The sequence below is a fragment of the Sceloporus occidentalis genome, unplaced genomic scaffold (assembly GCF_023333645.1).
Source record: "Sceloporus occidentalis isolate IW3139 unplaced genomic scaffold, rSceOcc1.0.p SCAF_13, whole genome shotgun sequence".
Classification (NCBI taxonomy): domain Eukaryota; kingdom Metazoa; phylum Chordata; class Lepidosauria; order Squamata; family Phrynosomatidae; genus Sceloporus; species Sceloporus occidentalis.
Window position 1 is genome coordinate 21,753,345 of NW_028316993.1, and position 26,800 is coordinate 21,780,144.

General features: G+C 41.3%; 1 protein-coding gene across 1 annotated transcript in view; it reads left to right on the forward strand.

The window, feature by feature from the left end:
• Positions 1-26,800, forward strand: part of LOC149305183 (CCN family member 2-like) — a 37,794-nt gene continuing 10,994 nt past the window's right edge. The window contains exon 1 of the mRNA XM_089479185.1: positions 1-135. Coding sequence (XP_089335311.1) covers positions 1-135 — 135 coding nt within the window. The remainder of the gene's footprint in view (positions 136-26,800) is intronic.

Consider the following 26,800-nt stretch of genomic DNA (forward strand, 5'->3'; position numbering starts at 1 on the left):
ATGCAGAACTCTGGGGGCTCGCGGGCTTGCGGCGAAGGCCGCGTCGGTGGCGGTGGCGGTGGCGGCGGCCATAAGAGGGTCCGCAGGAACAGCCACATTGGTGGCGGCGGTGGCAGTAAGGAAGAGCGGCCGCAAGTAAGAGTGGCTAAAGGCACCCCCATGGCAGCGCCCTAACAAAACCCAGGGGGGCACCCAGGACAGAAGCAAAACCGGACTGGGACTGTGCAGAACGGTCCAAAAGGGGGAATATCCCGCCCCCCCTGGGATATGGCAACCCTAGATGTGGATGACAGAAGAGACACGGCTGCTGGAATGTGGGGAAAATGGCCGAGGAAGCTAAAATCAGAGTCCAGACTGGTATGGAGCCAAACTGTATTCTGAAAGTAGCACACCCGAGTGGACAAATCTGAAGGCTTTTATAGGCAAAATCTAGCCTCAAGCAATGAGCTTAATGGTTTGGCTGAAGCCGAGACAAAGGGTGTAAGGACCTGGGCTTTGTTAAGCCAAGGTGAAGAATAGCCTAGTCAGTGCAGTTGGGTCTTGACACAATCGGGGAAGGCAAACAGATATATGGGTGGGTTGTTGATTTGATCACTGACCCATCAAGTGTGAGGCTGAAAACAAACAGTCAGCATTGTGTTGGTTTTGGAGGTGATGGCTTTCCCATTTAGCAACTCCCAAATTTCCTGTGGGGATTTTCCAGTGTATTATCTCCAGGGCTCCTGCCCCCTCCTTTGCAAGCTGTCTACCTGACCTTCTCACTTGGGAGAAATGGTGGTTCCACTAGGAGGTCAGTTTGAAGTCAGAGTGAAGTCCACACACCCTCCAAAATTTAATAAAACTATATGTTCTAACAATAATGTCTTTTGCCCTCCAGGATATAATTCTAGAGAAGCCAGCTTTACATTCTGAAGAGAGTTCTGTCGGTGCCCACATGTCTTAGCGGCTGAGATAATTCAGACTCTTTAATCAACTCCAATACCAAGCAGTCATCTGCCGGGAGTAATAAGGCAACTCTTCATGCCTCCTTGCCCATATTTTCTCCAGCCAATACTGTTGCCCTTCAACTAGAAATGTTGTTTGTTTTGAACAGCATCCTTCCCCAGTGAACAGGAAATGTGCATTGACAAGACAGAAAAGTACGGTTAACCAAATGGAACTGGAGACCTTGATTGGAGCGCCTTCCACAAGTTTTCATATAGACCAAAGCTGAGAAAAATTGCTGGTTTTGGACTACAGTTCCCAGAATCTGCCAACTATCATGTCCACTCTAAAAAAATTAAGTTTTCCAAACTTTGATTTAGGCTGCAGTCTAGACATGCTTACCTGGAATAAGTGATGCTGCTCACTAAAGCTGAAAGTATCAGGAAAAGAGCAAGTTCTCATTATAAGTACATTGATTTAACCAAGAAAGTCATGGCCCTAAATTTTGAAGACCTAAGCAGTTAATGGGATGGCAATGCTTCGTTCCCTTGGAGGTCTCTCAGTCCCAGGGTTATCAAGGTAAAGTCTACTTGACAACACATAACAAGTGTGAATGAGTGCAGTGAGGCTTATGGCTGAGTAGACATCAGGATGGAATGGCACTGTTAAGTTTTATGGTTATGTCTCAAAGGTGCTGCAAAGTCCCTTTGCAGTCTAACACAGCTATCACACAGGAAAATTGGGGTTTTAAACAGCGGAAAATGCATGAAAATAATGCAATCACTATTAACATTTTTGCATGACACTGTGATTAAAGCACCATTATCCTGGGAATAAACAGGCAATAAACAGCAACAAATCATTCAAGGGGAAATCCCATGAATTATTTGTTGCTGTTTATTGCCGGTTTATTTCCAGAATGATGGCTATTTAATTGTGATGTATGTGAAAATGTTAATCATGATTGCACGATTTTCATGCAATTTTCACTGTTTACACCCCTGATTTTCCTGTGTTGTAAAGTCCTATGTGTTTGAATGGTAACAGTTTGGTACTTAGTCAGAGGTGTTCACCATAAGTCAGAAACGACATGAAGGCACAACAACATTCTAGCAGCCCCCGGGGTGGGGGTGGGGGGAAGGTGAGCTAATCTGCTGCTACTGCTGAGACATCGGCTGCCTTTGTCCCTTCTTCGATAGTCACCTAGCAGAAGCTTTTAAACCCTATGAAATTCCTGGGGTCACCATAAATCAACAGGTGACTTGAAATCACAGAGACACACCTAAAAGTAACTGATTACTTTTGGGGGATGAGAAAGCAAAGGCTTCCTTTTTAAAATCTTGTACTGTAACAGCAGCTAACAACTTCTTGGGTTCTTCAAACTGTAACTGTAATTAACTTTTATTTTAAAGGAACTTTCCAGGTTCTGGGAGTTTTTCGCCAAGGAAGGTTTTTGCAGTTAGTGAGTACTGGGACCACCAAAAACATTCTAAAATATGTAAAAAACAAACAAATCAAAGCCCAGTAGGAATAGGTATGGTACATTGCTAATCTGAGGGCCAGAGGCGTTCTTGGTCAGGAATAACCCAGAACTAAGTCAATTGTGCAAAGGTGGGTGCATAAAACGGCCACATTACTCTCCACATTACCTTGGATGAACACACCTGCTTCTGCCAAAAAAAAAAAAAAAAAAAGGCAACATTTTTGCTCCCAAATACGTAACTTTTCACTATATTTAAGGGCCTTCCCATGTCATTTTAGACCAAGGAGAGGTATCATTTTTAACAATAGGAAATGAGTAAAAGTCTTCCTGTTAATTTCTAGTTTTGAAAAGCACTCTCTTGGGCCTAAATTGGCCCAGTGTGAGCCCAAACTACGGTAAAAATGCTCCCCCAGCCTTTAAAGAGTATTTTGGGTCATTTTTTAATTGCAAAAAAATTGTTCGACACCCAAGAAACTTAAACATGGTGGGAATGCCCTTCTTGCTTTGGGACCATTTTGGAGCAATTGACTTTTTTTTAACCCTCTCATGGGGCTGATGGCTTGATACAGGCTGCAGGACGCACTTTTGCCACCCCTGCTTTTTAGGATGACAAATATATATCAAGGGAGAGAAGTCAGGAGCTCATGTGGATGGCTTTCCTTTTAAGAGCTTGGGAAAGTTAGAAGACAATTCCCCAAATCCTCCACCCAACAGACACTTTCCAAGGAGTTTATCACACGTGAGGAATTTCTCTTAATTTCGAATGAAAAGAAAGTGGGGCCAGAATGCATTCATGTGAATTCGCTAGTTCAGCAAATTTATGTGAATGCAAATTGCATTTGAACTGGCTTCCCATTGCCTGAAAATAGCATGCCATTGCCTGAATTTACATGTGGTAGTCTATCACGCAATAACATGAAACCCCATGATTGCGTTCAGATTGCCATTGGATTATACTTCCAATTTCCTTGTCTGATAAACTCCCAAGTAATTTTCCTGAGTTTTTCTCCTCAGTGCTTAAGGGAGTGCTTAAGTGCACTGATAAGCAGTATAGAAATGTATTTGCTGTTGCCATTCATGAAATGCCAGGCTGCTGTGTGAAAATTGCTTCATTTACATTTTCATTTCAATCAAGAATGTTAAAAGGGTATGTCAGATGACCTTAGGAAAGGATCATCTGAACTGTGTAATTGATATTACACAGAAACATTGGTTTTAATCAGAACGTGGCTTTTGCATACCAAGCAGCAACGCATGTCAAAAATGTCAGACAGAATATGTCATGTTTACAATGCTACCAATTATGGACCCCTTCCCCACTTTATTGCTTTAATCGTTGGGTGACGTATTCGTTGCATTCACACAGAATGGTATGCCAAAACTTCAAGTTAGTGCCTGCACCCTCTTTACTTCTCACTTGGTTACTCCCACTAATGTGAGCATAACATAGACTGGCCTCACCCTGTCTTGCGGGAAGGAGGGGAATTGTCTAAAAAATGTCTCTGACTGCCCCCCTTTGCAATAGTGCACCTATCTATAACCTTTGGTTATTATTATTATTGCATTTATTTACATAGTGCCATAGGTTTTACATAGCGCTTTACAAAGGAGAGAAAACAACAATCCAAAATAGAAACAAAATCCAGCCTACAGCACACAGTTTAAAACCACAAACAAGATTATAAAATTAATAAAATATTACTACAACAAAGTAAAACAATACTATAAAAGTGTAAATTTTGGCCAAGCCAGGCCCCAACGTTTATATCTCACAACAAAATATCTTTTTTAGAGAGAGGGAGAGGTAAGCCCTTTTTTAAACAAACAAACAAACAATTTTTACCCCAAATCTCACAGCAACAAGAATAGACCCAGAATTGTGAGATTCTTTTCCTTCCTCTCATTTCTAGTGATTTCTAATTTTGGACTTGCGTGTAGTTGTTTTAGGTTTTAGGACAAGTGATTCTATAGATAGCAACACACTTTCATCTCTTGCACCAGTGGATCCAGTGAAACTGAAGTCTTGTTTTGGGAAACCTTGTGTTGGCTTACGTGTGTGTCATTTTAAATGAATACTGTCAGCCCTTCTTACACATGGACTTTTTATACATGGATTCAAGCATTCATGGTTTGAAAATGTTCTTAAAAAGTATAAATTTCAAATATCAAACCTTGATTTTCCATTTTTTATAAGGGACACCATTTTGCTCTGCCATTATATTTAATGGGGCTTGAGCATCTACGGATTTTGTTATCCACGGGGGATCTTGGAACCAAATCCCAGTGGATAACAAGGTCCACTGTACTAGGTACCCTGAGAACCTGAAAAACTAGTTACAAGGAAATGGGAAATATTGATTTATCGTGACCTTGAAATTGTTCACCGCTAAATTTAAAATACATATAGCAATACAAATAGTACAGTATCATCGATATTGAGGAAAGCATCCTTCTTTATACCAACAATGGAAGTCGTGTGATATAACCCAAGCTGGGAGAACAGATAATGGCACACCTATTTTCACAACATGGACTTTACAATCTCACTACTATAGCACTAAAGCAATTTACACTTGCACAACCATGTGTGCAAGATTCTTAGATTGTAAGCCTGAGGGCAGGGAACCGTCTAATTAAAAGATCGTATGTACAGTGCTGTGTAAATTTACAGCTCTATATAAATAAAGCATAATAATAATAATAATAATAATAATAATAATAATGTTGGCTGCCATTGACGGGTTTCTCTCATTAATGTGAAGTTGCAGGATACTAATGGTAGGGCAATGGATCAACAATGGATGAGTGCCGACATTGTGCGAATAAGAAGAACCAGTTGTAATTCCACTTCAAATCCGTCACTAGAGCCTTGTGCAATAATCTACTTTGTATCACTCAGTAAAATACTGTGTGTGTTTAATAAAATATAAGCTGAAGGAAAAGTGGGGAAATGGAGGAGGAGAGTGAAACTGCGATGTTTTAAAAGCAGCTGAAAAGTGGGATGACAGACGATTAACTGGGACTGTTTCTGCAAAATTGGAACAGTTGACGGAGATGAGACTTTGCAGATTGGCAGGGTTCTATGGCTTATACAGTGACACTAAATAGATTCTATCATAGAAAAGATATGCATAGAAATCCTACACTGTAAACTTCCTGGTATCATAATATCTTTTTCTGCTAACCATATAACTCAGTCATAGATGATGACTATTTAGTGAAGAAATTGTATCAGTGAAATGCCCATTCCATTTTTCTCATGCTTGAGTCACAACACTTGATTCCCAAATGACCATTTAGACCTATTTTATCTTGGAGAAGGGAATAATACTAATAAATAAAATAAAATCCCTATGGGATCGAGGCAGCTTACAACATCGGGTAAAACACAGTATAAAATACAACATACAATTAAGATACATCCCATTAATTCCCTCCTCCCCATCTGTACTACAATAAAACATCATTAAATGATCCAAAAATTAAAAGAATTAAAAGAGAAGGTTAAGAGGCGATATGATAGCTCTGTTTAAGTATTTGAAGGGATGTCATATTGAAGCTGGAGCAAGCTTCTTTTCTGCTGCTCTGGAGACTAGAGAACATGGAGCAATGGATGCAAGTTGCAGGAAAAGAGATTCCACCTCAACATTAGGAGGAACTTCCTCACAGTAAGGGCTGTTTGACAGTGGAACAAACTCCCTCGGAGTCTAATGGAGTCTTCTTCCTTAGAGGTCTTTAAACAGAGGCTATCAGGGATGTGATTATGAGTTCCTGCATTGCAGAATGGGTTGGACTGGATGTCCCTTGTAGTCTCTTCCAACTTTATGGGCCCGAACAGACAGGCCAAAATAAAGCTGCTTCAGGTCACTTTGGAGGTATGCTGTTTAAATGACACACGCATCTTAAGAGTCCAGAAGCTGCGCCAAAGCTGTGAGCCAGTCCTTAGGATTGGAGCGTGGCTTTGGTGCAGCTTCTGGCCTCTTAGGACACATGTATCATTTAAACAGCATACCTCCAAAGTGACTTGAAGCAGCTTTATTTTGGCCTGTCTGTTCAGGCCTTCAGATTCTATGAATTCTATGTAACCCTGATGAAAATCACTCCCCATGGCAGTTAGCATAAAGAACAAAACTTTCCATCCAGATGAAAACTGTGGGGGATCATCCATCTTACTTTTTTTTTTAAAGTCCAGGTATGTTTATTCAGAATGTTTATTCTGAAATTTTTAAATACGATGAGGAATCTATGGCCCACCAGATGTTGGACTGCAACTTCCATCAGACTTCCCCATTGGTTATACTGGTGAGAAGTGATAGGAGATCTAATCCAACAAAATCATTTTCCCCATACCACAGTAAAAATAGCAAGTGCTTTGGCCGGCAAGTTCCAGTTCCCACTCAAGCATGGGGTGTACTGGGTTCTCACTGGTCAGGCACAGGGGAAAGAATCATGCCGCATGGGGAAATATTGGAACAGCTTGGGGAACAGGTGGGTTATAAATGTAATAAATAAATCATTTTTCTTAAGAATCCATAAATGCATATTTATATATTTTTTCCTGTTTAACACTCGAATCATAGATTTTCTGCTGACTGTAAAGTATAATTTTAGGGATCTAAAAATGAGCTAGAGCAGTTTTCCACAACCTGATGGTAGGGCATGATGAGAACTACCATCCTATTTGTCCAGCACATCTGAAGAGCACCAAGCTGACAAAGGCTGGGCTATCATTTCAAGTTTGGACATATATAGGGTTGCCATAACCCAGATGGCGGCGGGACATTCCCGGTTTTTCACCACCAGGGGGTGGCCCTGCACGGTTTCCTCCTTGACCCATGTTTGTCCCGGGTCGAGGAGGTTGCTGCTGCTGTTGCGGCGGCGGCGGCGGCTGCCGTCGCATGCGGCCGCTCCTGCTGGGGCCGTCGCATGCAGCCGCCTCTGGGGCCATTGCGTGCGGCCGCCACTGGGGCCACCACCCCCAATGCAGCCTTTGCCGGCTGCTGGCACTTCTCCTTGCCCTGCTGCGTGCCCTTTCAGGGCTGCACGCAGGGCTAAGCAGGAGGAGCTCCTCCTCCTGAGGGCAGGCTGGCAGGACAAGGGCTGAACAGCCCACCCCCACTGCAGGCCGGAGCCTGTCAGTGCTGGCAGGGGGCAGGGCTGTTCCAACCCCAGTCTGCCTCCATTGGCCAGCCAGCCTCAGGAGGAGGAGCTCCTCCTCTGTTTGGTCCCCACATGGACCGGTCCCAGCAAGGCAGCAGAGGAGAGAGGGCCATTTCCTTTGGCACTGAGGCAAGGATGATGATGATGATGATGATGAGGAGGAGGAGGAGGAGGAGGAGGTGCGAGGCCCTTGTGTATTTTTCTAATATTTATTTTGCCCTTGTATTTTTTCTAATATTTATTTTTCCCGTCTATTTTTTGTGTATTTTTTCTGCTTTTAATGCTAACAAGTTTGCCTTCTTTTAACATTGTTAGTGATGATGATGGTGGTGATGGTGATGATGGTGATATTGATATCAGTCAGCTTCAGAGGCCTGTGCCCACTGTTTTTGAAGCCAAGACAGTGTGACTTTCCAAAGTGCCTTTTCTGTGTGTTTTTTCTCCTTTTAATGCTGCTGCTGCTGATATCAGCAAACCTCTGAGGCATGGCCAATGTAATTTGCTCTGATTTTTACAAACTCATGTGCAGTAAAGAAAAACCAAAGTACCTTGACCAAGTACACACTTCTGAGAAGTATAGTTGGTGCAAGACACCTGAAACCGAGGGCAAATCCACTTTTTGTTTAACCACCTTGACATGTTCGATATGTATAGCCATGTTAACCCATGTTCAGTGTTAAACCCAAAGGGTTTGGTTATGGAATAAGCCTCTGAAATATGCAAGAGGCCATGTTAAGTAAAGCCATGTTCAATGCCCAAATGTGCTATCGTGTGTTTTGGAATGGGGAGGGAGGTGGTTTGGCCAGAAAAGGAAGTACATTTCTGCCATCTGTCTAGGAATAATGCCCAAATGTCCTCCATTTTGATCATGCCTAAGAAACATGCATTTATATTAACATTTTTTAAAAATCAGCAATTTTTTTTGCGTGTCCTCCATTTTCTAAAAAAGTGTCCTCCATTTGAAAAATGTTGTCCTACATTTGTCCCGGTTTGGATGTCCTGACTTATGGCAACCCTAGACATATATATATATTTAAAATGATAAGATGGCCAGAAGCAGAAAACATGCTGCTTCTGGCCATCTTATCATCTAGGGAACATTATGTTCAAGTAATGATGGCCTTCAGTAATTTCAAATATTTGGGTGTAGATAGGTTACCACCCTATTCCTAACAGTGGTTCTGCAGTTGCCGCAGCTGTATGCATTAAAAATGTTAACAGGTGTTGATCTTTTATGCTTAAAGTGGAGAAATGGTATTTGAGGAAGCCTGTTGGATTTCTTCCTGTAACATGCTGCTAAAGGAGGAAAGGCAGACATCCTTGATAAAACGTTCTTTTCTCCTCTTGATGGTACAGTGCAGCAGGAGGCCTAATGGCTCTCCTAATGGGTTGACTGGAAGTAAAACTGTGCCAAATAAACACTGGTTTTGTGTCAGTAAATAAAGTATAGAGAAGTGCTCTCAAACTTATACTTGTACAACTGCACAGCAATCTTAAAGTTTGCGTAAGATTTTGATGACTCTGTGTGAAAAAGAATATCCATCAATTATTATTTTTTAAAACAGATCCAGCCATTTCCACATTACCGAGACCAATACAATGCTGGGTGCAACATGCAGTTGGACATCCATTTATTTCCAGTGTTGTGATGTGCTCTATTTTAAAAAGAAAAGAAAATATTTTAAAAAATCTGACCACATGCACACATTGGAAAACTTGCAACAAACCCTCGTGTTGTGTGCCTTCAAGCCATTTCCAACTTATGGTGACCCTAAAGCACATTTTTCTGGGGCTGAGAGTATGTGCTCCCATGCTGTGGAGCTTGATAGTGGACTCCACACACAACTGGTTGCGCTTGGACTGCCTTACCTGCCTTCAAGATGGACGTTACCAAACTGGACGGCAGCATCTGAAACATCCTGCTTAGAACCTGCCACCAATTCTCCCACCCCGAAGGAAAGTGGTGGGAAAAAACTGCCTGGAAAAGCAAGTTCTCAAATTCGAATTGGCAAAGGACAGCTGAGCCAACAGCTTGCCAAGCAACTCAAAGGTGATGGGCCCCCTCCTATCCACCCGCCACAACTGCAACCACTTCCATCTTTCCACTACCCTCCTGATGGGGAAAGAGGCACATGGGTGCCCAAATTCCCCAGCCATGTTGAAAAACGCCTGCATTCAGTCTCAGTGGTCAAAGAAAGTCACTCTTGACAAGTATTAGGGCTGCAAGATTTTATATTAGTGCTTTAAAAATAACTAAAAATATTTTCTCAATAAATTGGGCTACAAATTGGCTCTTACATAGGAGGGGATACCTCTTCTGAAGATGCTGGCGTATGTCACTTAACCCAAAACAAAGAAAATATTTGTTCTGATGCTAAGTGTGTGTGTGTGTGTGTGTGCGTATGCGCATAAATATATAAATATATAAATTAAAACCCTGAACTCACAATGGATATTCAACTGTATTTGGCTCCTGTGCCCGAAAACATTTTCCTTCCAAAAAGTGGTCTCTTGAAACAAAATACCTTAATTTATCAGTAATAAAGATTACAAGGACCCTGAGTGGGATTGGGATCACAGTCGGGAGAAAGGGGTTAAAATAATCCCGATTGTTATTGTATGTTTTCAAGTCATTTTCAATTTACGGCCATCCTAAGACATCCCTATATGAGGGTTTTCTTGGCACGACTTGCTCAAAGAGGGGTTGCCATTGCCTTCCTCTGATGATGGAGAGTGACTTGCCCAAGGTCACCCGGTAGATTTCCATGGCTGAGTGGTAATTCGAACCTTAGTCTCCAGAACTGTACTCCAACACTCAAAACACTACACCATGCTGACTATACTTGGGTCCCTAATCTGCATGCTGGGCTTTTAATCTGGAACTGTTCCCTCTGGGAGCCAGTCTTGTATCACAACTTTTCAACTGCTGAAAACTGCTTTTTGTCACTAATCTAAGGTGCTCAGTGAAGAGATTCCTTAGAACTGTGCTTCCTGGAGTCTTCAGGAAGCATCGTTCTGTGCTAAAATTTGATGCACATTCCGCGAGCACCTTGGTTTAGTCACAAAATGTGGTTTTATTTGCTGCTGTATTGATGAAAGTTAATATGATTTAGTAAGGATAGTGGTAAGGGTAGTGGTAGGGCCCTAAGGACTACAGGAAATGGCTCTGTGGGCTGCATATGGCTAATGGAAAGCATGTGGCCCACCTTTGCTTTACACAGAAAAAGGTGTAGCCATGACCTGAATATTGAAAGTACTGTCTAATTTGGCTTTTAATGTAAAATGGTTTAGGCCTAAATACCTTAGGCACCAGATCCCATCTGATCTTGGATTCTAAGGAGGATCGGCCATGGTTAGTACTTGCATGGGAGACCACTGATGAATACCAGGTCCCTGTATATTTTAGAGGAAGAAACTAGCAAAACTACTTCTGTGGATTCCTTGCCAAAGAAAGCTATGAAATTCATAGGGTTGTCATAAGTTGATAGGTAACCAGGCAGCACATACATACATGTATATAGGATTGATTCCTCAGTTTTTTCAGATGGATTTTTAAAAATCTTTGGCATTGCATGATTTTCTTTAAGCTCTGGCCTGAAAAGAGGAGAAGCTAGCTAGGCAAAACCAGGAGGAGGGCCTCAAAACCTTAAAGCTTATGAACATTTAGGGTTCCATCAAGGCCTAAGATTATCCTTAGAGTAATAACAGAAAGTAGGGAAACTACCTGGTGTGGTTAATAGGGTGCTCACTAACCTTTTTTTTCCTGATGCCTACCACACAAGCCAAAACATTATGGCTGAATGACTCAGAATGATCAAAGAAAGCCAACACCCAAGTTTGGGGCAATTTGAATCTCTCTACTTCATTTTTGCCTGAACTGCTTTTGAAGGAGAAGATATAAAGATGCCAAAGATGCTTAAAGTCTCCCTGGAGCAACAGCAGCAGCAGCAGCAGCAACAAAAATGTCCATTTTAATATGCTTTTCTTTTCCTTCAATGCTTTTATCCGAGTCTTCAGAATTTGCTTTTTTAATTCCACAATTCTAGTAATTTTTGGTAACAGTTCAAATTATGTAATGCTGCACAGTGAAAACAACTATTTAAGAATGCTTTGGCTAAAGAGCTTCTCTGGTTCTACCATGATTAAACCTTCAGTTTACAAGCAGTCTATGGTAGTTTTCTACTTATGACACCCTCCAGAGGTATTAGACAGCACACTCCATTGTCCCTAACAATCATGGACATTTTAGCTGAAAATTATAGGGATTGTAGTCCAATCCCTGGAGGGGAACATGTTCAGGAAGGCTGCTCTGTGTAATTCACTGCCACAAGATATGGTTCATTTCAACATAATTATACAGTTTGATGTTGCTGTTTGCAGTCAAATTAGCTTTGACTTCCAGCAATCCTTTGAATGAAACAGATCCAAGAGCTCCAGTTATCAACAGCCTTTCTCAGGTCTTGCAAACTCAAATCTATGGCTTCCTTTATTGAATCAATTCAACTGGAGAGTCTTCTTCTTGTCAAATTTCTTCACTGTCCAGCTTTCACAACTTTACATAGAAACTGAAATACTATGGCATGGATGATTCTGACTTTGGTATTTAATGACCACCTTTCCCACCACCATTCCCTTCTCCTTTTGTGTCGTGTCTTCTTAGACTGTAAGGCTGAGGGCAGGGAACCGTCTAATTAAATGATTGTATGTACAGTGCTGTGTAAATTTACAGCGCTATATAAATAAAGCTTGATAATGATGATGATGATGATGACGATGACGACGACATATTGTTACACTTGAGTATCTTATCTGAGAAGGTGTGTGTTGTAGTGGTTCGAACATTGGATTACAGCTTGGAGGCCAGGATTTGATTCCCCACTTGGCCATGGAAACCCACTGGGTGGACTTAGGCAAGACATTGGCGGGATACAAACTGCCCCTTTCCCCGCCAGATTGGGGCCTGGGCATCCGCAGCGGCAGCCCCAGAGGCCCCAGTCCGCCACTTCTCCAGGCCTCAGGGAAGCAGCAAAATGGGCAAAATGAGGAAGCGGCTTCATGCCCCAAGGACACCCCGACAACTGCTGGGAAAGAAAGGGGCTGCTCGGCCCTTTCTCTTCTGTATTGCTGACACAGCCGTGTAAAGGCTGCGCCAGCGATACGCACGGCGAAAAGGAGCTCAGTTTCGGAGCAGCTTCCGGCACCGATGAAAGGGTGCCACAAGCACCCTGCAGCAGCACGAACATGTCACGCCCGCACTGTGCTGTTTGGCTGCAGCGTGGCCGTGACGTCATAATGGCGGCGCCTGTGTATACAGGGCGCCACCATTATCATGCTGCAGGTACGTGCTAGGGTTGCGGGGCATCTGTAAAGGATGTCCCGAGGCAACCTTAGCACATATCCAGACCGGCGCAAAGCGCCGGTCTGGAAAGCACCATAATCTCTCAGCCTCAGAGGAAGACAAAGGGAAACCATCTCTGAACAAACCTTGCCAAGAAACCTCTGTGATAGGTTCACCCTAAAGTCCCATAAATTGGAAATAACTTGAAGGCATGCAACAGCAACAACAACAAAAGCCAGGGATATAGTCAAGGAGGAATGTAGAAAGCCACTATCTGTGCACAAAAAAGAATGAAAAGACATAGTGGATGACAGACTGAGTGATGAAAGAGATGGTCAAAATGAAGTGGCTTCTGGCCGCTTTGGAGGTGTGGTGTTTAGACGACACACGCCTCCAAAGCATCCAGAAGCCGCACCAAAGCTGTGCTTTGGTCCTTAGGACTGGAGCAAAAAGTAGCCAGAATAAAACTTGTGGTGGTGCCAGTTGGCCTCTGAGTGCACAGCTCACTTTGGGAGTGGACTGTGCGGTCAGTGGGGTCTCACCCGCTTCCAGCTGAAACATATTTGGGCCCCTCTTTCATGCCCATGTTCTCTGCCTCAGAATGCTTTGAACAGTAAAGGAAAGATGAGAAGCAAAAGAAAAGGGAGACAACCAGAACCAGAACTAAGAATGCAATGTTTAACAATTAGTGCACAAGGATAAAGTGAATTACTATAACAATCAGTGTAGAGAAATAAAAGCCAACAACAAAGAAGGAAGAACAAGAGACATCTTCCACAAGATCTGTGAAATGAAAGGGAAATTCAAACCAAGGGTGGGATGTTCTATGATCAGAAAAGGAACATAATACACAACCAAGATGAAATAAAAAGATAACAGAAGCAACACACAGAATAGCTGTATAAAAGAGAAGAAAGGTTTAATGATACAATGGAAAAAGAATAGTATGAAGATAAATCCCAAATTTTGGAAAGTGAAGTGAAAACTGCACTCAAATTGAAACGAATAAATCACCAGGAACAGATGACATACCAATAAAACAGCTACAATCTATAGCAAGAGAATAAACTATAATTCTAACTAAAATCTGTCAACAAATATGGAAAACAAAATAATGTCCCACAGGCTGGAAATAATAGATATACATTACCATCCCCGCAAAAGGAGACACAAAAGATTGTAATAACTACAGGAGCATTGCATTAATCTCCCATGCAAGCAAAGCCACACTCAAAATTCTACAGCAAAGACTCCTATCATTTACAGTATGTAATGAGAAATTCCAGAAGTAGAGATTGGGTTCAGGGAAGAGATCACACTGTAAACGTATGTTGGATAATAAAACACACAAAGGAATTCCAGAAGAAAATCAGTATGTGCTTTATAAACAAAGCCTTTGACAGCATAGATCACCAAAAATCAAAAACAACCCCCCCCCCCAAACCCTATGGACTGCTCTTAAAGAAATAAATATATCACTACATTTGATTGTCTTGATTCACTGTTACTCAGGAAAAGAGGCTACCTTTAAAACAGAATATAAAGAAACAGAATGGTTTCCAGTTAGAAAAGGGGTGTATTCAATCACTTTATCTGTTCAACATGTATGCAGAAAGCATCATACATAGAGCTGGCTTAGACTCAGAGGAATCAGGAGTGAAAATGGGAGGAAGGACTATCAATGATTCATGGGCCCGTTCCGCATGGGCGTAAAGTACGTCCCCAGGACATACTAGGGTTAGGAAAGGGCGTCGTTTACGCACACCCCTAACCCTAGTACATCCTGGGGACGTACAAAATGGTGGCGCCCGTTCTACACGGGCGCTGCCATCTTGACATCGCAGACGCATAGCGTCCGCACGTCCCATGACAGAAGTGATGTTGCGAGTGCCCCATTGGCCACTTGCAGCGCCACTTCCGGGGTGCAAAAAACCCTGCTTTTTGCGGCTTCTTTTTGTTGCGTCCAGGAACCGCTCTGTAACGCGCCTAAGATATACTGATGATGCCATACTATTAGCAGAAAACAGCAAAGACCTGGAACAACCACTGAAGAGAGTCAAAGAGGAAAGTGTAAGACATTTTTGATGTGAACGTTTTAAAAAAACAAAAATTATGACCACAGAGGATTTTCATAAATTCAAGCAAGATGATGAGGAAATTGAGACAGATTTACCATAGCTGGAAAGGAGCATTGAGGATACTGTGAATGGCCAAAACAAACAAACAAACAAACAAACAAACGCATCATAGGACTTTATCACACGACGTAAACTGAGGGTTTAAAAAGTGGAAATCACATGAAAATTGTGCAATTGTAATTAACATTTTCACACACATTGCAATTAAAGTGCCATTATCCCAGGAATAAACAGGCAATAAATAGCAACAAATAATTCACGGGATTTCCCCATGAATTACTTGTTGAAGTTTATTGCCTGTTTATTTCTGGGATAATGGCACTTTAATTGCAATGTGTGTGAAAATGTGAATCGCGATTGCATGATTTTCACACAATTTTCATTGTTTTAACCCCTGATTTTCCCGGTGTGATAAAGTCCATAAAACAGAAAAATTCTGAGCTCTCCCTGAAAGCCAAGATGTCTAAATTGAAGTAGTCGTTCTTTGGTCCCATCGTGAGAAGGTATGATTCATTAGAAAAGACAATAATCTAGAAAAGGTGGAGGGTAGCAGCAAGAGAGGAAGAAGGCATACCAGATGGATAGACTCAAGGAAACCACAACCCTGACCCTTCAAGACCTGAGCAGAGCAATTCAGGACAGGGGCGCTTGGAAGTGTCTCAGAATTCATGGGAGTCACCATGAGATGAAGTTGACTAGAAAGCATATAGCAACAACAACACAAGGAAATGCAATAATACACTAAAATCTCAATAAATAAATAAATAAATAAATAAAAGATGTAAAACAATCTTTGTGACAGAAAAAATGTAAATGTTGCTTTAATGCTGCAAGTGTCATGGCTATAGTTAAGCGGTAGAGAGAAGAAGGGTCCCTCCATGCAACAGTGCAGCTGACTTAGCATCATTGGGAGTAAGTGATTTTTTTTGTACGGCTTTTGGCCTGTGATTAAGTGAACATGATAATATTAACAGCTGTAGCAGCAGCAAAAAAAGCAGGAACATTACCTTGCTTTTCAGCTAAATGCCCATTCAGTCATAAAGTCTATGAGATGAATTTGGGTCAGCCACTGTCTCTTTGCTTGACTTACCTTTATCCTCAGAATACCTATGTGAGGTAAGTCAAGCAAAGAGACAGTGAGTGTGTGCACTTGCGCATGACAAGTGGGGAGAGATATTTACATGTTCTGCATGGAATCTCTGGAGGGAAAGTGGGTATAGGGCCACCTGGACAGACTTGGCTAGTATTTAAATAGCAGATAACCAGGGAATGTCATGAATATGCTTCTAGTGAAGTACTGATACTGATATTACACTAAATGGACCAGTGGTCCTCTCTCTTCCCCATCTATATATACACTTAACAACCTATACAATATACACTAGCCTTACACATTTAATCTTGTACCAATTTCATATGCTAGTTCAGCACATCTGATCCTTGCCTGCCCCCCAAAACAGCAAATCCTGATGCAGCCATGCTTTAAATCAGCCTCCTCCAACCTAGTATCCTTTGGTTGGTTAGGATTACATCTCCTATCCATCCAATTTATAAGGTGGACTACAGGTGGAACAAGGTTGCTTTAAGTCAAAGAAAAATGAAATAGCTGAACCTTTAAGGACTCCAGACTGAGGAGGTATGTGGGTAACTTTCTTTAAACATACATTTTCCAGACAAATTCTGGAGTTGGGATGTGACTGAAGATTGTTTCTAAGTATGACCTCCCTCGCCTCCACACTTTAGAAATTATGTTGGCAACCTTGGAATAATTTTGCAGGTCAGGTGGCTTTTTCATCACTTAACAATTTGGTTCTGTATTGATTCAGAACTGGTGACCACATACTGTAGAAATGTTGGCATTTTGTATCTTCCATGCCCCTGGCATAGGCTGATATACATTTGCAAGTACACTCGTCCCTCCATATTTATTAGGGTTAGGGGCACAAGATCTCCGTGAATATGGAAAAACCACAAATAACAAAAACACCATGTATTTACCTGAGAGGACACCTCTCTAGGAATATCTAGGTCCTCCGGTGCAATTGGGGTCAATGTCCACACAGAACTGCAATGGAGAAGCTACAAATGCCTAGTAGAGTATTCTCTCTAGGAATTCCTAGGTCTTTCAGTGCAACTTTTAGTTGACCATAGAGATAACATATTAATTAAATCTGTGAGTAATCAAACCCACAAATATCAAAGCTGCAAATATGGAGGGCTGAGTGTGGTACTGCTTTCAAGACAGCTGAAGTTTCTTTATTCCTTCTTAGAGGGAAAGAAATTTATTCAGTGTACCTTCAGTTTATTTAACAAGTCCAGCTCTTAAAGCCAAAAAAGATTAATCTAGTAGGGGGAGGAGAAGGAAGAGAAAGAGGCATGGTGGGAGTCTGCAGAATCAATCCAGCCTACAGGCTTCAGGGATTAAAGAAGGAAAGTAAGTATTTTAAGGGGCTTAGCCAGAGATGTCGATTCATCCCCAATGTGGAATGTCATGTCTGTATCCCAGATTTTATTGCCAGGCTCACAGGAATTCTGAAGAAGAGGGAAAAAAGGGAGGAGGAAAATTCTCTGGAATTCAGTGCATTTCTGTTACACTCACATTGGGCTGTTTTGCAGGGTGTCACTCATTTGCAGGCACAGCCCTTTTGGGGGAGGCTATTTAAAGATGAGTTGGAGCGCAGAACCCTCCAAAAGACAGAGAGAAGAGAGGAATGCATAAAACAAGGGACTCAGAATGTTTGATGACTTTGGGGCTCTCACTACCCTCACCCTCTTCCTTTTTGCCTTGAGGCCTGGCTGGGTATGTATTTATGAATGAATATATATATATATATATATATATATATATATATATATATATATAAAATCTAATGGGAGTTAATGGATGTACTGGAATGAATGGATGAAGAAATGAATGGGATTTGCCCCGTGCCAAATAATGTGTATGGTTGTGGTTGCTGCACCTGAAAAAGGATACCATGCAGCTAAAAAGATACAGAAATGGGCAAACAAAATATTCAAGAGGCTGGGAAAAACCTCCCTTGGAAGAACACGTTTGCCATTTTGAAAATAGGTGAGTAAGCATCATCATCATATCATGGCCCCCGGAACTATGATAAAGTTGTTTAAATATGATATGATAGCTGCCAACGTAGATGGCTTTAAAAGTAGATTAGACAAACTGATGAACACTACTATTCATAATGTCAATATTTATACTAGAAGCAATATGTCTCCATCTAGGACTTGTTGGGGAATATTAACCGGAGGGAACTGTTGCATTAATGTCCTTCATTCCAACTGCTCATCTCACATGGAAGAAACTCACTGAATTAATTGCTAAATGATAAATTAATGCGTATGTAAATCCCATTGCTTTAATGCAATGTTTCCCAAACTTTGGTCCTCCAGATGTTTTGCGTTTCATCTCCCAGAATCCCTGATTGTTTGCCAAGCTGGCTGGAGCTTCTGGGAGTTGAAGTTCAAAACAGATGGATGGCCAAAATTTGGGAATCATTGCTTTAATGTATCTAGTTGTGATTAACAATTGATTTTTGGCCAGAGTACTGGTCTAAGTTTTTTGGTTTGATACAATGTGACTCTCCTTATGTTCTGAGGTATGTATTAGTTCGGTGCAGCAATTCAGCCTGGAAGTGATGGTTTATAGGCACAGGAGGGAGCATACACCAGTGGTACTGGTGATGATTTGTTGGTTCAAGGTCCCAGCTTCAAGCCCCAGCATCTCCAGTGAACACAGTAGTGCCAGCTTTGCTTTCACAGGCATAGCACTGCACATCTTGCTGCTAGAACTGTTTAAAAGGTAGAAATGGAACAGAGAGAAAAGATGCCCTTTCCCTAGACAACAGAAATCATATAGACAGTGATGTGTATCTCTGTGTGCATGTGCCCCAAGTCACTTGCTGACATATGGCAACTCAACAAATTTCATACGGTTTTCTTAGGCAAGGAATACTCAGTGGTGGTTTCTCATTTTCTTCCCTTTAAATATAGCCTGCAGCACCTGGTATTCCCTGGCAATTTCCCATCCCAGTACTTAAAAAGTCTGACAATGGCGGGATACAGATTGCCCCTTTGGGGTGGACTGCAGGTGCCACAATCCCCGCTGGATCAGGGCCTGAGCAGCCACAGCGGCAGCACCGGAGGCCCCAATCCGCCACTTTTCCAGGCCTCAGAGAAGTGACAAAACACCACTTCCCCCCCGCCTGGAAAGGGGTGTCCTTGGGGCTTCATGCCCCAGGACAGCCCAGGGAGCTGCTGCTGGGAAAGAAAGGGGCTGCTCGGGCCCTTTCCCCCTGGCCCTTTTTTTGCTTGAGCAAATTAATTCCTGTTACTTGCTATAGTGCTGAAAAAGAAAAAAATATTGTTCTTCTTCACTGCATTATTGTTATTATTCTTTATTTATATAGCGCTGTAGATTTGCACAGTGCTGTACATACAAACAATAAATAGATAAGAGTAAACCTGCCTATGGCGTTCAATCTAAGAAATAATAGGATAAAAAAATAGGATTAAAAAAAGCTCATGCTGCTCCACTCTTTATGTTACTTAAAAGAAACCCTTAGGCTTGATAAAAGAATAAGACCTTTAAAAAATCCTATTCAATATGCCTCTAAAATGCCCCATAATACACTTGAAAAACAGCTTTGAGTAGTAACAGAAAAATGTTGCTTGTTACTCCAGTAAAGGAGCTACTTTCCCAGTCATCGCATTGCATTTGAAATGTAACTTTATTACAATCTTGCTATAAAAAGAACTGGCAACTCATTGTTGTCAAGCTTCCCTAGAGAACTACTGCTAGGAAGAGTTGACAATGCTGAGTAAAGGCACAAACAGTCTGGTTTCATGGAATACAGGTTTAATTAAAGCATGATTAACTTACTAAGGCATAACAAGTTGCCTTAAAATTGTACCTCATTTCACCCTTTTTTGTAATGTAATGTTAACATTTAGCCATTTTCATTGTGATGGGGGATGACTTCATGAAATGATAGAAGGACAATTCCATGTTGCCTTGTGCTGTTATCTTGCACTTTGATGTGAGTGTGGACATGAGAATAAGATGGTCCAGAAGAGAGAATGTTCTCTAGCACAGGCCAGTGGCATTTATCATTCAGTTGTTTTTAAAATAATTAAAAAATTAATCTAATAGTAGGTGAGTTGCAGGTCATTTGCAGATGACACCAAATTAGGGGGAATAGCTAATACCCCAGAGGACAGGATCAAGATTCAAAATGACCTGAATAGACTAGAAAACTGGGCCAAAGCTAACAAAATGAAATTCAACACAGAGAAATGTAAGGTATTGCACTTAGGGCGGAAAAATAAAATGCACAGATATAGGATGGGTGACACCTGGCTGAATGAAACTACGTGTGAAAGGGATCTAGGAGTCCAAGTAGACCACAAGTTGAACATGAGTGAACAGTGTGATGCGGCAGCTAAAAAGGCCAATACTATTTTAGGCTGCATCAATAGAAGTATAGTGTCTAGATCAAGAGAAGTAATAGTGCCACTGTATTCTGCTTTGGTCAGGCCCCACCTAGAATATTGTGTCCAGTTCTGGGCGCCACAATTCAGAAAGGACATTGAGAAACTGGAGCGTGTCCAAAGGAGGGCGACAAAAATGGTGAAGGGTCTGGAGACCATGCCCTATGAGGAACGACTTAGGGAGCTGGGGATGTTTAGCCTGGAGAAAAGAAGGTTAAGAGGTGATATGATAGCCCTGTTTAAATATTTGAAAGGATGTCATATTGAGGAGGGAGCAAGCTTGTTTTCTGCTGCTCCAGAGAACAGGACCCGGAACAATGGATGCAAGCTGCAGAAAAAGAGATTCCACCTGAACATTAGGAGGAACTTCCTGACAGTAAGGGCTGTTCGGCAGTGGAATGCACTTCCTCGGAAGGTGATAGAGTCTCCTTCCTTGGAGGTCTTTAAACAGAGGCTGGATGGCCATCTGTCAGGGATGCTTTGATCTGGATTTCCTGCATGGCAGGGGGTTGGACTGGATGGCCCTAGTGGTCTCTTCCAACTCTACGATTCTATGATTCTATGAGTTGCATAATGGGATGAGCTACCATCACTAGTCCCAGCTTCTGCCAGCCTAACAATTCAAAAAGTATGCAAATGCCACTTAAGTGGGACGGGAATAGTGTTCGGTGCAGTCATGATGGCCACATGACCACCAGAGCAGTCCTTGGACAACTCTGGCTCTTCGGCTTAGAAACGGGGATGAACATCGCCCCCTACAGTCAGTTATGACTAGACATTCATGTCAAGGGACTACCTTTACCTTTTGAGAAAAAAAGACCCCCTCCAATATTTAGACACTGGAAATATTATATTAACTAACTATGAGCCTCATCATACAAGAAAAAAGAATAGAAACAGAACCAGAGAGTAGTGGCTTTCTCCATGCCTTATCACATACATTGTAGCACTTCAATGTGTCTTTTGTCAAATGGATTTTTACAGATAGACAAAAGATTTACCACCATTTACACTTTCACAACCATCTTCTACGGAAAAAGAACTGAAGCACTACGATGTCATGCAGTAAGACACAGAGAAAGGCACTTCTCTTGGGCTCCATTTCCACTTTCTTTTCTGATGTAATAAGGATCTATAAGGTAGTGAAGGAAGTACAGTGTGCCTGTGCATACATGGCTTTCAGTTTATGCTGAAGCAGTGGCCAGGAGGAAACAATGGCATGCGCACCTCTGGCACATGCGCCACGCCTTTCCACATGCACAAGCCCCATAGTTTTTAATGGAGCTCGAGCATATGCATTTTCCCCTTACGTGGGGGGGGGGGGGGACAGTTGCTCTTCTTGAAAAGAGCTAACATCCGGCGTCCCCCAAGGTGCCATTCTGTCCCTCATGCTGTTTAACATTTACATAAAACCACTGGGAGAGACTGGAGACGTGGGCTTATCAGTACGCTGATGACACCCAAATATGCTTCTCTATGTCCCTGACTGTTACAGTGACTAAGGATAACATCTCTGCTCTGAATCCCTGCCTTGAGTCGGTAATGGGCTGGATGAGGAAAAACAAACTCAAGCTGAATCCAGAGAAAATGGAGGTACTTGCCATAGGATCCTTAGGCCCGGGGAAGGAAATTTGTCAACCGTTCCTAGATGGGGTCATACTTCCCCTGAAGGATGAAATTCACAGTCTGGGAGTACTTCTGGATCCGTCTCCGTTTGTCATTTCAAGTAGATGTGACGGCCAGAAGTGCTTGGTATCAACTTCGGTTGATATGCCAACTGTGACATTACCTCAACCGAAAGAACCTTGAAGCTGTAGTACATGCTCTGGTAATCTCTCGTCTTGATTTCTGCAATGCGCTCTACATGGGGCTACCCTTGTATCAAGTTCGGAAGCTCCAATTAGTGCAAAATGAGGCAGCCAGGTTGGTCACTGGATCCTCGAGATTTGACCACATAACACCTATTCTGAAAGACCTACACTGGCTTCCAGTTAACTTCCGGGCACAATACAAGGTGTTGGTTATTACCTTTGAAGCCCTACATGGCTTGGGCCCTAGTTACTTACGGGAACGCATCTCCCTATACAATCCGCCCCACACTCTTAGAACAAATGGGAAGAAATTGTTAGAGATACCAGCATCTAAATATGTTTCTACTTCCCCAAAAGCATTTAGTATAGCTGCCCCCAGACTATGGAATGAACTCCCAGAGGAGATCCGCCTTGCTACATCCCTCGGTTAAGACAGAGCTTTTTTGGCGTGAATACCCACCAGACCTTCTATGAATTACAGACTGTTCTGTATGGAACGAGAGCATCTGACCCCATCATTGTTGATTTTATGTTTTTAACTATGGTTTTAACTTGTGTTGTAATAATATTGTAGTGTTTTAATTGCATTTTTTAAACTCTGCTGTGATCCCGCCTCGATCCAATCGGGAGAGGCAGGAAGATACAAATAAAATTATTATTATTATTATTATTATTATTATTATCGTAAGGGAAGGGCCCACTGTATAACAGCAAGTTCTTACTTTTAAAAAAAAAATTCCCAAGTTGTCCAATTTATTCCAAAGACAAATTTTGGATTTCTGGGTCCCAGAAAGTAGGCCAATTTTTTTAGCCCCCTTTCCATGTCAATAAACTATAGTCCAAAAAAAATCCCTCCACCAGCATTACCAGTACTATTGTTACTTACACCATACCATCAATATATAGAGTGATGTATGAAATAAAAAAGAACAGGCTCCTGTCCCAAGAAAATTATATTCTGAAATTAGACATGGGAAAAACTATAGAAGACGTGAAGGAAATGGAGGTGGGGGAGAATAGGCATTTTCCCCCAAGTGTTAGGCTTAATATTTACAGTGGATCTGAGATTCCTGAAGTCTTGTCCAAGTATTGGCCTTCGTAACAGCTACTCAGCTAATCCTCTTGAATATGATAGCAAGAATCATAAAACGACCCAGCGGTGTTGTTGACACTGCATGTGTGTTAGCTGTTTCCCTGCGGTGAGATCTGCATGGTTCACTGATCCAGTTCAAGACTTTTTACAGCCAGAACAGCTGCAAGAAGGAAGCTGGCTTCTCACCCAGAACGTTTTAGTGGTAGTAGAGAAGGTTATGTGAAGCAGAAAGAACATTCAGTGAGTAATTTCCCAGGTACTCAGGTTCAGCCTGAAGTGTTGACATTTTTAAAAAGTCTTGTTTTTACTTGTAGGCTGAGCAGACAGGCATCACTTATCATATGTGTAGAGCATTAAATGACAGCCCTTCTTATTAAGAATACTTTTTGCATACACTTACTAGGATGGGCCATTTGGCAAATACAGGCATACCTCACTTAACAAAGCCCCTGGAAGTAAAGCTCCTTTCTGCAAAGTATTTTTATGCCTGCCCAACCCCTCTTTTACTCTTCATCCTCTATGTAGCTGGAAGGTTTTGTTTAGCAATATTGATATTGGGTGGTTGGTGAAGGAGGGCTGGAGTAACACAGAATGTTGGTGTAAGATTGCGCTATTGTGTCTGCATAAACAATGCAATAACACTTGAGTTAGGAAAGAACAGCATTTTACTCTAGTGCATTCCACTGCAGCCATTTGTGCTTGCCTACAACAGTCAAGGTAAACAGCAGCTGCCTTCATTTCCCCTTATAAAGCATGTTTGAACAGCAAAACAGAAAGAAAAGGGGATGATGGATAAACCTGCCTCAGCAGCTAGCCCCAATACATGCAAACACATAGATCTGAGCAGAACAAAAGACTGGAAATCACATATTCACAGAGGTTGTATGACGGTCCAAAATCTTTTATTTCATAAAAGACCCAATGTATTTTGGCCTTTTATTTAAGAAATAAAGGTTTTTGGACCATCACATACAGGACTTTAGTCCAAAACACACTGCAGAAATAATCCAGTTGGAGACCGTTTTAACTGACCTGGCTCAATGCTAGGGAATTCTGGGAACTGTAGTTTTGTCAGACATTTGTCAGAGTTCTGGTGCCATAATAAGCTACAATTCTCAGTATTCCCTAGCACTGAGCCAAGGCAGTTAAAGTAGTCTCAAACTGGATTATTCCTGCAGTATTTTTTGGACCTTTTACTCTTTTCATTCTTCCACAAATGAATAATTCTAGAACAATGGCCACCAAAATGGAAATCATAAGAAAAGTGGTGGCAGATGAAAGAAAAAGGCATCCCGGGATGCAATTTGGAAGAAGCCCCCAAATGTTTGAGGTTTTGTTCCCACTTAAGCAAGGCTTACCATACCTGATTGTTTTATTTCACATGTGTACATTGTTAGTTCTGAATAAAAGATTTGCTGAAATGTGTTCAATTGCTTTTTAAATTGAGTTGGGAAGAGGTTTAAGTGAATGTGTTTAAAGAGACTACTTCTGGTCCACTTCTGGTTGCAGTTCAAAGGGTCAGTGTTTATCCTTAGAACCCTGTGTGCTTAGAGCAGTGGCATCGCTAGGGTTGGTGCCACCCATTGCGGCCACTCATGGTGTTACATCTCCATTGATTTCCTCCCATTTCACACCATACAGAATCTTAGCAATGCTTTTTTGCACAAATGTTACTCGTAAATTGTAATTCCCATATACCACTGAATGTAATGCCAATAGCTGTGACATAAACAACTAGCAAAATGAAAATTTATAGCTTCAAATTACAATATTATCCACACAACTGAAATGTATTTACAACTAGCAAATCTTCACATAGGGAAGATTTGGTTAAAATGTGATGTCTTTAAAGAAAATTTTAAAAGAATTATTTTTTTTAAAAAAATCAAAAAAAATATTTTTTATTTTTACATTTGAAATTTTAATTTTAAAATATTCTGGGGCCTCTCCTTTCTCTTCTCACTGAGTGTCACCCCACTCCCATAATCTCTTAAAGCATTTTAAAGGGAGACAGATGAATACCACAGCCCATTTCTGCCAAAAGATTGGTGTTTGAGGAGAAATGGCGTCAATCCATTTTAGGGTGGCACCTGGTGTGGTCCTCGTCCTCCAAGTGATGCCACTGGTTTAGAATCTGGACAAAACAAAAACCAAAAATTTACAGAAGGATCCTGCAGGATTTCACCAGAAGACGCCTTTTTTTGGAAAATGGAAAGACACCCCCCCCACACACACACCAAAAAAGAGTGGTTGAGATATAAAGACTTACTAACTAAAGATCACAAAGATAAGTTTAGGCTGAAATCAAGAGACAAATTAGAAGCGACAGATGTAACCTGCAATTGGTTCCCATATAAACAACTGAATGAGAGATATAAAATGGACCAAAAAATTTTAAGGCTTTGAAACAGAGGGAAAGGAGATAAAGTAATATGGGCCGGGGGGGGGGGGGGCAACATAAGACAGAGAAATTCGGTAAGATCTTAATACAACAAGAACTGGAAGAAGAATTGATTAGGGGAAGCAATGATAAAATGGGCATGGAATATAGGACACAATGTTGAATCAGAAAAATGGGAGAAATCATGAGAAAAAAACATAAATTTATATATTGTCAAAATCTGAAATAAAATTATTTTAAAATGTTAAACAGATGGCACATGATCCTGGAAAAACTGGGTAAAATCCATAAAGCAAGGAAAAACAAATGCTCGAAATGTGCCAAGAATGTGGGATCTTTTAATGCTAACGGTCATATTCAATAAAAAATAGTTCTGCTTGGTGGAGAAAAATTAATGAAATTTAATAATTTGATAAAAAAAAATAATTGGTAAAGATCTTCCATTACAAGCAGAACTCTTTTTATTGAATATGACAGATAGCATTAAAAAAAACCTGGAAGAAAGGACTTTGGAGAACAATCCTCTACATGATTAGAGCCGCAAGAGTAGTATAAGCACAAAAATGGAAATCTCAAAAGCAACCACAGATTGGGGGAGGATTTATTAAGTTATCTGATATGATGGAGATGGATCTTATATTGGATTAAAGATAAATCTACGGAGAGAATAAAGAAAGAATGGAAACCAGTCTTGACATTTTGGAGAGAAAAATGGACAAGTTAAAAAAGATTAGAATGAAGAAAAAACAAAGAGAAGAAAAATAAGAGAGAAAGGGTGAGAGCTAAAGTGAAAGTCTTATAAACAGAAAAACAACAAGAGAAAATGGGAAAAATTTTGGAAGAACAAAATGTTACGGAGAAATATTGACAAGACTAAAGGGGAAGTAACAAAATGCCACAACTAAGATGCAAAATCCGAAATATCATTGTATTATATTGTTTGT